We start from the raw sequence: 15,226 nt of genomic DNA on the forward strand, positions 1-15,226 counted from the left end.
CCTCTCTCTCCCTCTCTCACTCCCTCCCTCCCTCTCTCCCTCTCCCTCTCTCTTCCTGTTTCTATCCTTTTCTCCTCTTTTCTTTCAGCAGTCAGATCCAGTGTTCAATTCTTCCCCCTGCTAAGAAGATGCTAACCTTTTCTTTCTTTCTTGTTCTTTAAAAAAAAAAATCTTTTTTTCTTCCTTCCATTAATTTTTTTTTTTAAAGTCCTGGAAGGTGCTCTGTCTCCCCTCTCCCGGGGCTGTCCCAGCTATTGTTACTCTCCGGGCTCCTCTCCCGGGTGTGCCTGGCAAGGTGGGGTTCTCCGGGGTGGCTCGCTGCCCTTCTCCAGCGAGACCCTGGGGGGAAGCCTGGAGACACCATCTCCCTCCCTCTCTCCCGAGAAGCCATATGGAGCTTGGATTTTTCCAACATGGAGGCAAGGGAAATAGACATGTTTGGCTTGGGAGAGCTGCTCCCCACCCCCTCTTCGCCTGGATCCCCAGATCTCGGATCCCTTCTGCAGCCCTTCTTCCCACCGCCCCATCAGCCAGGCCTGGGCGCCCTCCAGCCCGGCCGCGCCGCGAAGTCCCGGAGCAGAGTTGCCAGGGCGCCTTTTAATTCAGTTACCTCCAGCGCCCAAACTTGCTGCCGCCGGTGGGGCTCAAGCCCTTGGCCCGATCTGCTCGGACCCTGCCGCCGCGAACCGTTCCGGCGTCCGGAGCGCTTTCTCTTCGCGTGCCCGGGCCCGCGGAGCCCGTCGCCAGCTACGGCGGCGGCGGCGGCGGCGGCGGCAGCGGCCGAGACAGCCGGCGGCGGCGGCGGCGGCCGGGGGCGCACCCCGCCCGGCCACAACCCCTCCGCGCCCCGGCTCGCCGCCGCCGCCGGCACTGTCTCCATTCTTTCCTAGCACGTCTCTGGCTTCTGCATTTCCCACACTCGCCTGGCCTGGGTCCTGCGACTGTTTGCCGGTTTATGGCAGGGGGAGCGACAGGAATTTCGGCCCCAGGCGTCTAGTCAAATTATTGTTTTATTATTATTATCCTCCTCCTCCTCATCATCATTACTGCCGTAACAATCATTCAGACTAAATAAAGCCAGGGCCCAGCCAGCCAACCCCCTTCAACGTTTTTATTTCATTCTCCTATCTATTAATAACAAACTCCACTGATGACTGTTAATTAATTCCCCCTTCAGCCAGGGCTGCTCCGAAGTTAATTTTGGTTAAATCATCAGAGGCTAATGGTAATAATAATAAAGGGATTGGGTCAGCCTGGTCAATTGAACTCCAGTTCTCCTCCCTGGAAGGACCTGCTGCTTTGCAGACCCATGTGGATTTCCCAGAAACAAATTCTTCCCAGAAACCAATCGGAAGTCAGGGCTACCCCAGCCCCCTTTTGAGTATAAATCTATGCCATTAAGAAGGCGATTTATGTGTGGGAGGGACTTCCTTCACCTGCACTCTTTTATTATTATTTTTGAGTTTTCTTTGGAGTTTTGGAGTTGACCAGCGGTATGAATGAGATTGAAGTATTTCAAACTCATGTCAGACAGCGGGTCACTCTGGAGGTGTTATGAAAAGTGATGATGAGGGGGTAGGGAGGGGGGTGCAGTTTGAAGTTTCAGAAGAAATATACACGATCCTATGATAGTTTGAACCTTTATTTTTTTGGACACATTAAAAAAAAAGGCTGAGTTAAAAATAATGATTTTTTTCCCCTGTGTGCTCGGAGAACTTTGGCAAGCGGGGGGGGGGGGGGGGTGTAGCCTGTGCTGCCAGCCCAGCGAATAATACTGTTCATGCTGCTTTGTTAACTTTGTTTTTTTGTAGGAAATACTTTTCTCTTTTAGAAAGCACTCTCCCATTTCTTGATAGAAAATTCCACCCAATTTCTTTCCTCTTTTCTTCTTCTGGAGAAATCAAAGGAAACAGTGAAAAATATAAGGAAGTGGGGAAATCTTAGGTCTGATTTTTAAAATAAATGGGGGTTTGGGGAGGCACCTGGGCCAAATGGTCAGAGCACCAACCAGCCGGGTCAGGAAAGTGGAAACAATCTTGCACCATTTGGGGCTCCCAAGGGGACTGCTGGCTGCCAGGGTTCAGGTTAGGCTGAGTGGAGTCTTGGGCTGGAGGTGGTGGTACCTGCAAAAGGTTCATGTCCGTCTGCTGGGTCTGGGTCTGGAGATTAGAAAATCTTCTGAAAGTTTCTAGGTCGGCATGCCACTGTCTTAGTGCGGTGGGAAGGTAGGGAGAGGTTCATTTCCATAGCACTCCCAGGTCCTCTTGCTTCTACCTCCAGTCTTTCTCCCGGGACCCTGTTTCTGCTCCAGGTTAGGCTGGGTGAGAGCTCAGGTGGCTGAGGAGGGAGGCAAAGGCTGGCGGGAGGTGTAGATGACATATTTATTTTGGTGTCTCCTAGTCTTCCCCCCACCCTTCCTTGAGTCACCCTATCCCAGAGTTGGGGGGAGGGAATAGGATGGGAGAGGGAGGAGGAAAGGTCAGGGGCGAGCTTGGGAGGTGGGAGACATGCAATGACCCACTCCCACCCCACTAAGATTCCCTATCCAGGCTGTCCGCAAAGAAGTACAGATCTTATTTTTAAAGAGGAAGTAAATACTGCTCTTTTTCTTTGAAATTAAAGTGATGAAATTAGGGGGGAAAAATTCCTTTCAGGTCTGGGACCTGGCCTGGGCATCTGCTGTGGAGATGTTGGGGTGGGGGAGAAGAAGAAAACCCTATTGATGTCAGTTCCCTTTTCAGTTCCGAAGATGGATTTGCGCCCTAGTCCTCTTCTCCCCCTTGTCTCTTCTCTCACCCCGCAGGTCAGCCTCTGCGAACAGACCCGGGGAGGAGGGGGGCAGAGCAGGGAGGGGGGTCCGGTGTGCCACGTGACCCCCAGGGGTGCCAATGTACGGTCGTGAGGGTCTCAGGCCCTTGCACGTTGCCACCCACTGCCCGGGCCTCGCCCAGCGATGCAGAAAGCCACCTACTACGACAACGCCGCGGCTGCACTCTTCGGAGGCTACTCCTCTTACCCGGGCAGCAATGGCTTCGGATACGACGTGCCCTCCCAACCCCCCTTCCAGGCCGCCACGCACCTGGAGGGCGACTACCAGCGCTCAGCGTGCTCGCTGCAGTCCCTGGGCAACGCCGCCCCGCATGCCAAGAGCAAGGAGCTCAACGGCAGCTGCATGAGGCCCGGCCTGGCCCCCGAGCCCCTGCCCGCCCCACCCGGCTCACCCCCGCCCAGCGCCGCACCTACCAGTACCACTAGCAACAGCAGTAATGGGGGCGGGCCCAGCAAAAGCGGCCCCCCCAAGTGCGGTCCCGGCTCCAACTCCACCCTCACCAAACAGATATTCCCCTGGATGAAAGAGTCGAGGCAAACGTCCAAGCTGAAAAACAGCTCCCCCGGCACAGGTACCAGCTCTGCCTTCGTCGTCGTCAGCTTTTGTCCGGGCAGGAATGTCACTGTTTTTCTAGCACCCAGCCTGTAGGCGCCCAGGCGGCGGGCGGGGAACAATACCAGGTGGCGGGCCGTGGCGCATTTGCCTGGACCCCCACCACCTGATGCCCTCTGACCCCGCAACACCCTCTCCCTCCAGCCACCCTCCCTCCACCTGAGCTGCTGAGAGCTCCCAAAGGCACCAGCGTTGGGCCTCGGCCCTTTTGCAAGGCCTCCGCGCCAGGAGCCGCGGCCGGTGGATTGATTATTATTAAGTATGATTACTGTGGGTATTAATCACAATCGCTCGGGCGCCCCGTTGTCCCGGCCTCCAGGCACGGCTTTCTCTTCGCTCTACACTTCTCGGCCCTGCCCACGATTGTCCATATTCCCCGAAGCGTCCTCCTCGGCTATCTACCCTGTCCACGGGACGGGAGCAGGGTGGGGTGGAGGTCGGGTCTTCCCAGACCTGGAATTGGGGAGAAGGGGGAGAAAGCGTGCGTGAGAAAATCCAGCCCTAAATAAATGGCCATGCGGCTGTCTGCGTGACATGATCAAATTTTCATAAGCTGGGGCAGTGAGAGGAGAGCAGGTCTCTTAATAAATGCCACTATTATAGAGTGTCCGCTAATACGACGGGCGGGGGGGGGGGTGAGGAGGAGGCGGGGACGGGAAGGGGAGGGCGGCGGGGGCTCCGAGTCCAGGCCTGGATTTATTAAGAAACGATGCATTCAATTTCGGCGTGTTCAGTAATTATCTTTTATTTCATTTTCTCCCCATCCCACCCCTCCCCCCTCGGATCCAGCGGAGGGCTGCGGCGGCGGCGGCGGAGGAGGAGGTGGAGGAGGAGGAGGAGGAGGTGGAGGAGGAGGAGGCGGCGGCGGCAGTGGGGGCGGCGGCGGAGGGGGAGGGGACAAGAGCCCCCCGGGATCGGCGGCGTCCAAGCGGGCGCGGACGGCGTACACGAGCGCGCAGCTGGTGGAGCTGGAGAAGGAGTTCCACTTCAACCGCTACCTGTGCCGGCCGCGCCGCGTGGAGATGGCCAACCTGCTGAACCTCAGCGAGCGGCAGATCAAGATCTGGTTCCAGAACCGGCGCATGAAGTACAAGAAGGACCAGAAGGCCAAGGGGCTGGCCTCGTCGTCCGGGGGCCCCTCCCCCGCCGGCAGCCCCCCGCAGCCCATGCAGTCCACCGCCGGCTTCATGAACGCCTTACACTCCATGACCCCCAGCTACGAGAGCCCATCCCCGCCCGCCTTCGGCAAAGCCCACCAGAATGCCTACGCGCTGCCCTCCAACTACCAGCCTCCTCTCAAAGGCTGCGGCGCCCCGCAGAAGTACGCCCCGACCCCGGCGCCCGAGTACGAGCCTCACGTCCTGCAAGCCAACGGGGGCGCCTATGGGACGCCCACCATGCAGGGCAGCCCCGTGTACGTGGGCGGGGGCGGCTACGCGGATCCGCTGCCGCCCCCTGCCGGCCCCTCCCTCTACGGCCTCAACCACCTTTCCCACCACCCCTCTGGGAACCTGGACTACAACGGGGCGCCCCCTATGGCCCCCAGCCAGCACCACGGACCCTGCGACCCCCACCCCACCTACACAGACCTCTCCTCTCACCACGCGCCTCCTCCTCAGGGTAGAATCCAAGAAGCGCCCAAATTAACACACCTGTGATGGGAGAGGAAGTGAAATCCTGGGGTGGGGGGCTGGCTGGAGGTCTGAAAGGAAGCTGGAAGGGGGTGGTAGCCAGGTTTCCTGGGATGAACCGGCCTGGCCCTCCTTCCCCTCCCCCTGGTCCAAGAGTTTGCTTATTTCAGTTCCGTCCTCCAGCCCTTGGTCCCATCTGCCTGCCAACCCTTGGGAAAGGAATGCCCGGCAGACTGGAGATGACCTCGTCCAAGCTAGGCCTCCAGCAGCTCCCAGCTGGAATCCCACACGACAGAGGGGGTTGGAGGTGGAGGACCAGGCAGACAAGCACATTTAGAAACCCTCGTTGCTCACTACCCCACAACTGTCTTACCTTCCATTTCTGTGGGCGATTTCCTCAAATCTCGATTCCCTCCCCCCTTGAAAAGAAAAATAAGAAAGCATTTCACAACCAAGGGCACAAAGCATGGCTCCCCTCCCACCTCCCTGAAGCCTCAGTCTTGCCTCCATCTATTTGAGGCCTGCCTATTGGGCACCCCTCCATGTCTCAACCCATATTTTTCTGCTCTAGGACATATCTAAAACCACCTCCGCCAATGACAGTTTCCAGAGGGCTCAGGGATGGTGAGATATCCTGAAAGGGAGAGCTGTCTATATTATAAATATATATATTTTTCTTTCATGGCAAAGCTGGGAGACAGGACAGGCAAGGTGTCAGGACTGCAAGTTCCCCCTTTCTGCTGTCGCCCATCTTGGCTCCAGGGCCACCCCCCTCTCTCCCCAGCGAGCAGAGCAATCGGTGACACGAGGTTCTACACTTTTCTTTTCTTCTGTTGCTCTCTTGACTTAACGTGAAAACAGGGTATATTTTAACAAACTGTCTGTCCCAGACAGAGGCAAAGGCTGGGCCTGCGGGCCTTGCTCAACCCTCTGACAGGGCACTTTTGTTGCACTTAGAGTTTACATTTTAATGGATATAAAAACAACTGTGAGAGGTGCCTGGGCCTGCAGGAGCCCAGCATCGCTCAAAAAGCGTGTGTTCTAGTGAACATTTTCATATATATTTATTGGTTATAGCCTGTTAAAATATTTTCTTTTTTTGGTATTATTTATCCCCTACATTTATGTATTTATATGAGGGAAAAAAAGGAAAAAAATTGTACTTTTTTTTAGTATTGTTATAAAGGACGTTGTGTTTCCTGTCATGTAAAACCAGCTATTTTAGTTATTATTGTACTCTAGAAAAGAGCTGTAGATTTATGTTAAACTCGTACTTATGAGGAATTGTAATTAGTGCTAAAAGGCATGAACTCAGCTCCTAATTGTCACTGTATAGTCTGAATTTGTAGAGTTAGAGTTAATTCCCTCTTGGAACTTTCTTTGTTCTTCGTAGTTACTTTTTTCCTTACTTAAAAGGGTTGTCTGTCAAACAATTCTTGAATAAACTTTCTGTTATCAATTTTATCTTGTCCTGGTGGTCCAATTTAGATAGAGCCGGCCTGCTGACTGCCAAGCCAAATGTCCCCCCCCCCCTCAAGGAAGGACATCTGAAGACCCTATCCTGGTTCCCCCCCACCTTCCCCTTGCTTTAGCTCAGGTTCAGAGTTTTCCTCACCGAGGCCTGGAACATTCTGCCAACTTCTTTAGCAAAGGCTTAAGTCACAAGTTGGTGGTGGTGGTAGGGGGAGGGTGAGGAGGGAAGATTCTTGGATGCTCTGTCCCTGACTTCTTTGTCAGCCCAGTTTTGCTCACTCATTGACCTTTTTGTCTTCCCTCCACTTTGCCCTCTCCCCACAACCATAATCAGAAGCAAAGAAAAAGCAAGAAAAAAGTAAAAATCTAGCCCATTCCTGCTTCTTCCAAGCAACCTAAACTTCACAGTTCTCTTCCGGAGCTACAAAGAAGTTGTCACGTGACCTGAAGCCCAACCACCATTGGGTCTAAAATGAAAACAAAGGAAAATGATTAATCTTAAAAAAAAAAATAAAATGGAAAGAAAACTCAAGGCCTAGACGTCTCAGGTCACACCTTATAACTAGAGTAAAATTAAATCACTAAATAAAAACCGAGGGAGGAGGGAGAGGAGGCGCGTGTGATTCCCCTGCCAGGGAACGCGGAGGAGTGTGTGTGTTGGATCCAGGCGTAAATAAAATGGTCCCCAGGCTAAAGCGCGGCTCTTTTTCCACGATCCTTGGGAAAACTTCATTTCTTAGTCGTGGTTCCATAAAAGTTTTATCACATTGGAGCGAGGATAGAGAGGGTCTGTCAAAGATGAAATGTCACCGCCGCGTCGCTGGAGCCGATAAGAGCGAGGAGACAGGGCGGCTGAAATATGGAGCTAATTCGTTGAAAGAGAAGCGCTGGCTGCTTGCTGAAGAGTTGCATAATTCTAATTGTAAGCGATGCACCCGCATTGCTTAATTAGGAGCATATATTTGGTGGTAGAGTTGGGGTGGGGGAATATCTGTGAGAATCGTTCCGGGCCCTCAGCCTTAAAGCGAGGACTGATTTTCATTTTTATGTTGCATCCTGGCAGTCCAAGGTTAGTAATTACGGTCTTTATGCAACAATAAATAACAATAAAAAAGCAACCTGAATTCTCCAGCCCCCAACCTCCACCATGCAGGATTTTAACTGGACTGGGCTCATCCAAGCAGCACGCAATTTCGCATTGGGTCAGACTATAATTTAAAGGCATAAGAGCGTGCAAAGTTTGATTGGGATCAAATAACGCTCAAGGGTTTCTCTTTCTATCCTCCTCTCTTCCTTTCCCTGAATAACAGGCTTTGAATGGTGTAAGTAGATGAAGCGCCATGTTCGGCATTAGGGGTGGAATGGATTATTTATCTATGAAGAAAGGGTCAGATGGAGAGTTTAGCTCCAATTTGAGAAACAGGGCTTTGGCTTGAATCATGAATGCCAAACAAGAAGAATGAGGCCCCCCTTGGCTTGGGGTCCGCTACTCTCCTCTCCACGAGTGAGTTTCCAGAGTTTCCAGGCGCTAGTGAGGCAGCCAAAGTTATGGGGAAAGAATTTCTGCGCTGTAAGATTCATACTACACAACAGAGGGGCGGGGAAGCGGAGTCTCCGGGAAGGAGGACTCTCTTGGCCCCTTTTAACACCCAAGATTTCTGCTGTTCTCTAATCTGGCCGTAAAATCTGTCAGCAGGGTTAGAGAGGGCCATATTTTCTGCAGGATCAGCTTCAGCCCAGTTGTTGCAGGGAGAAGGGAGAAGGCGGGACCCTGCAACCAGCTGGAAGGGCTGGGAAAGAAACTTTCAGGGAGTCTTTCAGGGTAGGGGAGCGGAGGGAGAAATGCTTTCCCAGATCCCCTGCATGACTTTCAGCGAACTACCATTTGGGTTCTTCTGTGCCAGCCGCCACCTCGAAAGGGCAATATTTGCTTTTGGGGAAGCCGAGTTGAACTCAACCGCCTCGGGCTAAGTCGCACAGCTGGGGGAGCAGAGCTCTGGGTCTTGGGCTCCCCACCCCCTCCCCGCAACCTGCTACCCACTAGCCGCGCAGCCCCCACCTACAATTCCCCTTCCATGCTGTTTCTCCTCTGCCCCCACCCTTCCCAGACTTCTCGGTTCTTCTTTCTAAATACTCACCATCACCCACGCGGATGAATACTCACCGCCACCCACGCAGCTGTTACACTGACAGAAAGTTTCTAGTTCCAGCTCCCGGCTGAGTTGCCATTTCTCTGCTAACCAGTCTTCTGCTCTTGGCTGGGCTGCAGTGAGCAAGGAGGGGGAGGGGAAGGCCAGAGCCGTGGGAGTTCTCCAGACAAACTTTCCACCCAACTTAGCGCCCTTCCTTCTGTCCCCATTTCCCATCTGTTTCCCTCGCTCTCCCAGAATCACCTTTCTCCTTTGCTGCCCCCCCCAACCCCCAGGCCTTTTAAAGGGATGTGGAATTTAGGCTGTTCCCTCAGCTTTCCCAAAGAGCCAAATTCTTTGATGCCATGGGAGGGAGCTGTCAGGGGGCTAAGATTGATCGCCTCATCTCCTCTCCGTCCCTCTGACCCAGTTATTTAAAAATCTTCCCCCAGATCGACTTTTCATTTTCTGCTTTGAGATCTAGTTTCCCACCAATTGCTTGGGGTCCCCGAATCTTGCACCCCCTCCCTCTGGTAAATTACAGCACTTATTAAAGTTCAGACTATACATCTCCTCTAAATAAATTTAAAAAACAAACAAACAAAAAAATCATTTCCCCCAGGGGCCAGAAATGGAATATCATTTCAGTGGTCATTATTCCCATTCTCTCCTGGTTCAAGGAATTCTTTCTTGAACTAGGGATTTTTTTTTTTTTTAGCAACACAATGGCACAAATGGAAGGGAGAGTCTCTTTGTCCGCGAGGGTAAAGTCCTCCCACCACACACATGCATTGGTCTGAGCTTTGAGAGTGATATTAGGAAAATCAGTAGTCACGTTGGTTCTTTTTTTTGTTCAGATCCCTGGATAAAGAGGCAGATAGAGACTGGAAGCTAGGTGGATGCATCAGATTCTGTCTACCCGGGCAGAGAAGAGAACAAATACTTCCAGGAGCAAGGAAGAGGAGCAGAGGCAGTGTGGCAAACATTAGACAGAGAAGGGATATGAGGGCAGCAACCTACTACTACGGGCATGAGGCCTCAAAGGATCCCTCACTAGCTAGCTGGCTCCTCATCTTCTTGGGAGTCCAGTCGATTTTCTAAGATTTATCTCTTGCTTTGGAGGGGGGTGGATGAGAGGGATGGAAATAGTGATGCTGATGATTGTAAATCTCTTCTCTTCCTTATTGCAACTCAGCACTGACCTTTCCCAAAGGGTGGAAGTCCCTTTCTACTAAGTCTTCAACGTCACTCTTTGGGAGGTAGGGGAAGAAAAAAAAAGCTGTCTGGAAAAAATAAAGAAAGCACGAATTTATTAAAGATCTAGAAGAGAGGGATATCTCTTTTAGTGTTTCATACACCTGAGGCTTACAGAATCTCCAGTTCTCTGAAGGAGGTGAGAGAAAGGTTCCTTTAGCTTCTTTGGAGGAAGAGAGGTGTGGGGAGAGTGAGTGTAGGACTTAGGGGTTCACAGTGTCCAGGTCGTGGTTCTCTGTAGTTTTTGAATCAATTAAAGCAAATAATGCTCTCTGTTTCCCACCAGGCCCAGACCAGTGATTGGCCAAGGCCGGTCCCGTGACCATGAATTCCCTGCAATTTCGCCGGAGTCCTGGGTTTAATAGAGAGAGTCCCCATACGCTTGTATTTATCAGCAATATACAATTATAAAGGCCCCAATTTTTTTTAAAAAAGTGTGGGGGGAGAGAGAGACAACGGAAACCCCCTCCCAAAATCGCTCCATCACATAAACCTGGGGGGGGCAGGAGGGGGGGTCCCTTCCGATCCTCCCTCCCGAGGCCCCCCCCAGCAGGCCCCCTCCCCCACCATTGAAAGCCATGAATTTTGAATTTGAGAGGGAGATTGGGTTTATAAACAGCCAGCCAACGCTTGCAGAGTGTCTGACTTCCTTCCCCGCTGTCTTGGAGACATTTCAAACTTCATCAATCAAGGAGTCGACATTAATTCCTCCTCCTCCTCCTTTCGAGCAAACCTTCCCCAGCCTCCAGCCCAGCGCCTCCACCCTTCAGAGACCCGGGAGCCAAAAGCCAGCCGAAGATGGGCCCGCTCTGCCGCCGCCGCCGCCGCCGCCGCTCCCCGCCGCCCCCCTGGCCCCCGAGTTCCCCTGGATGAAGGAGAAGAAATCCGCCAAGAAACCCAGCCAATCCGCCGCGTCTCCGCCGACAGCCTCCTCGGTTCCGGCCTCCGGGGTCGGATCGCCCGCAGGTGGGTAAGCGAGGTAGGGGTGGGGTGCGGGGCAGCTCGGATCGAGAGGGAGAAGGAGCGATGGGGGAGGTCGGAAAGGTGGCGGTGAGCCTGTTGGGGTTCCTTGCCCGCAGGATTCCAGGCGAGAGGAAGCAGAATATACCACTGGGGTTCAGGCCTGGCCGCTGCCCCCACTCCGCCCTCCCCCCACCCCCCGCTGCTGCAGCAGATTTTGGGAGCTGATCCGGGAAGGTCTTTCCCCCTATTTGATGGAGGTTTTCACCATTAACTGTGTGGGGGGGATGACTAGTTACGGGGGTTGAGTTTGAGGCCAGAAAAGATTCGGTCCCATCTCCCCAGCCCTAAGACAAGAGTGGGAATTTAAGCGCCAGGGAAGAAAGGAGGGTGAGAAACCATCTTCCTTCAGGAATGTTCTCCCCGGGTTGAGCTGGGAATTGCCGAATGAAGGGGTGCACTCGGAGGACGTGGGAAGGGGGCTCTGAGATTCTAGGGACAAGGAGAAGCCGCTCCCTCCGTACCCCCTGCGTGGCCCGTGGGCGTTTCTGTGAATGCTTTGCCCCGACCCGTGCCGGGTCTGCGGGCGACAGGAGGAGGAGAGAGCGTGAAAAAATCGTGGGAGCCAGCGGCTCGGATGCGGGGGAGGAGGGATGCCGAGAATGTGGAGGGCGGTGGGGCTCGGCTTTATCCCGGGGGCCCAGAGGAGGCTGCGCTCAGCACGCGGCCCGCATTCACGCCTAGCCCGCTTTCTCCGCAGATGGCCCGGCGCTGGCGGAGGCGGCGGGCGGCGGGGCGCGCAGGCTGCGCACGGCGTACACCAACACGCAGCTGCTGGAACTGGAGAAGGAGTTCCACTTCAACAAGTACCTGTGCCGGCCGCGCCGGGTCGAGATCGCGGCCCTGCTGGACCTCACCGAGAGGCAGGTCAAAGTCTGGTTCCAGAACCGGCGCATGAAGCACAAGCGCCAGACGCAGCACCGCGAGCCGCCCGACGGAGAGCCCGCGTGCGCCAGCGTCTTGGAGGACAGCGGCGAGCCCGCCCCGGAGCCGGTGGCCAGCCCCGGCCGGCCCTCCCCGCCGCGCGCGCCGCGGGAAGCCTGTTCTCTGGAGGCCCAGGTGGCACCCGGGGCCCGGCTTTCGGCCGCGTGCGTGGAGGCTGCGGGCGCGCCGAGCCCGGGCTGCGCCCCGCGCGGGGCAGGCGGGCTGGAGCCTGAGCCGGTGCAGGAAGACGCCTTCCCTGAGCGGCACGATTCCCCGTTCCTGCCCGACCTCAACTTCTTCGCGGCCGACTCCTGTCTCCAGCTGTCCGGGGGCCTCTCCCCCAGCCTTCAGGGCTCGCTCGATAGCCCGGTTCCCTTCTCGGAGGAAGAGCTGGACTTCTTCACCAGCACCCTCTGTGCCATCGACCTGCAGTTCCCCTAACCCGTTTCCTCCCGCGCTGGTCTTGTAGACCCTCGGCCCCTGACCCCCCGCCCCAGTTCCCATAGACTGTTTTATGTGTTTTGCTAAAATTCAGGTACTATTGAGTTAGCGTGGAATCCACCTTTGTCTAAAATATTGGACACTCGGGCATCTCCTTTTAAAAATCACACAGAAAAATTCCGTTTGATAGACTTCTTCCAACGAAATCTCAGGAATAAGAAACTGCGGGGGCAGGGGTTGCTTTCTTAAAAAGAATAAGAGGAACCTATTTTCCTTTTTTTTTTTTTTTTTAAGTTTTAGACCGTAGGTTATTTATTAAAATTCTCTAATAGGAAAAGGGGGAGAGTATTTATTGTACATTATTTTCATAGATTGAATAAATGTCTTTATACTACGGAAACGAGTGTTCTTGTGGGCATCCAGTCCCTCTCCCCGAAGCGGCCGCGCCCCTGGGCAGCAAGCCCCCCCACCCCCAGGCTTGTCCATTGCACCGGCAGTGTGCGTCCAGGAAATTTGGAGCGGGAGGCCCGGGTGGTACAAAGTGAACCCTGCAGCCGAGGTTTGCTAAGCAGGGTCACCTCCGCACCCCGAAATAGACGGCCTCTGGGCCCGCGCGGGGATTCCTGGGCCTGGGCTTAGAAATCAGGTGGGCGTGAGCGGGTGCTGGGGCGCCGAGGGCCAAGTAAAAGGGGGGCGGGGGCGCCTTTGGGCTTCTCACGCTTCTGGGTTTAGCGTCCGAAAGGGGGTGGGATGGCCCTTCAGCGACGGCTGCAGCCTGGGGGTTGCCTTCGGGGAGCAGCGCCCGGGAGCGCAGGGCGCGAGGCCGGCCGAGCCACGCCCGGGTCCCCGCGGTCGGGCGCGCTAAGGCGTCCGAGGGGCGGCGGGCGGCGGGGCCGGCCTGGAGGGCAGGGGCGGGAAGGAGCGCGGACGGAAGCCGGGAAGCGGCTCAAGATGGCGCTGGGCCCGGGAGGACGAGGGCCGCGACGGCGCCGCCATGACGGCCGCGGCGGGCTGCGCGTGCTCCGCGGGGAGCCGGCCCCGCAGCCCCGCCGCCCCGCCTGGGCCTTCAGAGGCCGCGGGGAGCGAGGGAGGGACCCTCCCCAGCGTTTTGTTTTTATGATAAATAAAATCAGCCCCGCGGGGGCCGAGCCGGGTGGGGGAGTCCGCGTGCGTGGGGGAGGCAGGGGCCGGGCGGCGGGTCTGCGGGCTTCGGGTCGCCTGCGTGCGGAGGTGAATCCGGCCAACGCTTTCTCCAAACGCAGCCCCTACCTGTCTTTGCCAACAACTTCATCTGCCACCTCCACGCTCTCTCCTAGGCCCCGCCGCGCCGCGCTACTTGCGAGCCCGGTGAGTGGGAGGCCAGGTTCCATCTCCTCCATCTGCCTCCCGGTTTGTTCTGGGCAACTTGGAGATTTAAGGGGCCCTGGAAAGCCATCCATCCTTCTTAGGTTTATTTAATATTTCTCCGGCTCAGAAACAGACACCGCGGGGCTGCCTCCCCCAGCAAATGCTGCCATTCTCCAAAAGCAGTTTATTTCCTGGGCCTCCCCGACTTTCCCCTGGACCAGCAGGACGGGGACTTGGAGTACCAGGCACGGAGAGGCAGCAACTGTCAGGATAAGCCTGAAGCCAACATGGGTCGTGACATGCAGGATTAGACAGACCCTCGCATATTTTTTAAGTGCTCCCCTTGGTGTGGGAAGTACACACATTTTATTCAGCTGGAATTAATCCCTTAAACTGTCTTAATATAGAATTCATCTCCTGCATTAAATAATCTTATGTCATGTTAAATTGCACTTATTTATTTCATAAATAAATTAATATAGAACAATTAGATGTGTTATTATAATATCGTGTATCTTATTAGTTTATTTTCCCTCATAAAATATATAGGTATGAAATACATTCAACATATTAAAGTAATAATACACAGCTTATTGGCTCATGTGTTTATTTTCCTCATAAATAAGTGAATATACAATATATTAAAACCACACTATACATCTCATTGGGCTGTGTGTTTATTTCTCCATAAAATATGCCCTTAGGCAGTGTTCAGCATCTTAAAAATCACAGCACATAGCCATCTCTACACTAACAAAACGAAACAGACATTTCAGCTGGGGCTTTGATTTCTATGGACAGCCAAACTAGATAATTTGGTCTAATTAAAAATGCTCTTTCAGCTATAGCAGGTTGTTACAAAGATCAAGAATACCAGAAGGATCTTGCTAATTGCCCACCTTCCAGCTTTCTTTGGTCAAAGGGAGAGCATTCTTCATCAATGACAAAAATGCAGGATCTGCTCAGCTGGAGAGAATTCACAGCCTGGGATCATGGCTTGGTCTCAATACTCAGGGGTCTCTGAGGCTTCAATTCACAGAGCTGGTACATGGACCAGTAGCATCAGCATTACCTGTGAGCTAGTGAGAAGTGCAGACTCTCAGGCCCACTGCAAATCTACTGAACTCAAAACTCATTTTTCAAGGCCTGGGATATGGCTCAATTGTAGAACTCAGGTCTTGCATGTGAGATTCAGAGTTAAATCCCTGGCACAGTGAAAACAAATATAGACTTACATATTTTCGCCCACCCCCCAGTAACATACACATATTAAAGTCTGAAAAATATGAAGCCAGAAATAGTAGAGAGGTTAAGGTGCTTGCCTTTAAATGTGGGCTATTCTGGCCAGATTCAATCCCTGATACTCCATGGGGCTCCCTGATAACTATCAGGGGTGATCCCTGAGCACATTCCCAGGTGTAGTCCTTAAATCCGAAGCTGAATTGAAAAATAAAGTTTGAGAAGTACTGCTGTAAATCAATAGTGTCCCCTTGCTTCCTATCTTCCTCCCATGTTTAAGGGCTACAGGGCATGCTTTGCACATGGACTCCTTAGGTTCAATCTCT

At 53.9% G+C, this 15,226-nt stretch overlaps 2 protein-coding genes across 2 annotated transcripts; both read left to right on the forward strand.

Moving 5' to 3' along the window:
- The first annotated feature begins 2,861 nt into the window (after positions 1-2,861).
- Positions 2,862-5,100, forward strand: HOXB3 (homeobox B3). Its single transcript, XM_056126662.1, has 2 exons — positions 2,862-3,401; positions 4,232-5,100. The coding sequence occupies exons 1-2, from the start codon at positions 2,954-2,956 to the stop codon at positions 5,098-5,100; spliced, it is 1,317 nt and encodes a 438-aa protein (XP_055982637.1). The 5' UTR covers positions 2,862-2,953.
- A 5,407-nt stretch (positions 5,101-10,507) lies between these two features.
- Positions 10,508-12,343, forward strand: HOXB2 (homeobox B2). Its single transcript, XM_056126664.1, has 2 exons — positions 10,508-10,895; positions 11,650-12,343. Exons 1-2 carry the CDS (start codon positions 10,508-10,510, stop codon positions 12,312-12,314), a joined length of 1,053 nt encoding a protein of 350 aa, XP_055982639.1. The 3' UTR covers positions 12,315-12,343.
- The last annotated feature ends 2,883 nt before the right edge of the window (positions 12,344-15,226 follow it).

Source organism: Sorex fumeus, unplaced genomic scaffold (genome assembly GCF_029834395.1).
Source record: "Sorex fumeus unplaced genomic scaffold, SorFum_2.1 ptg000063l, whole genome shotgun sequence".
NCBI classification, from domain to species: domain Eukaryota; kingdom Metazoa; phylum Chordata; class Mammalia; order Eulipotyphla; family Soricidae; genus Sorex; species Sorex fumeus.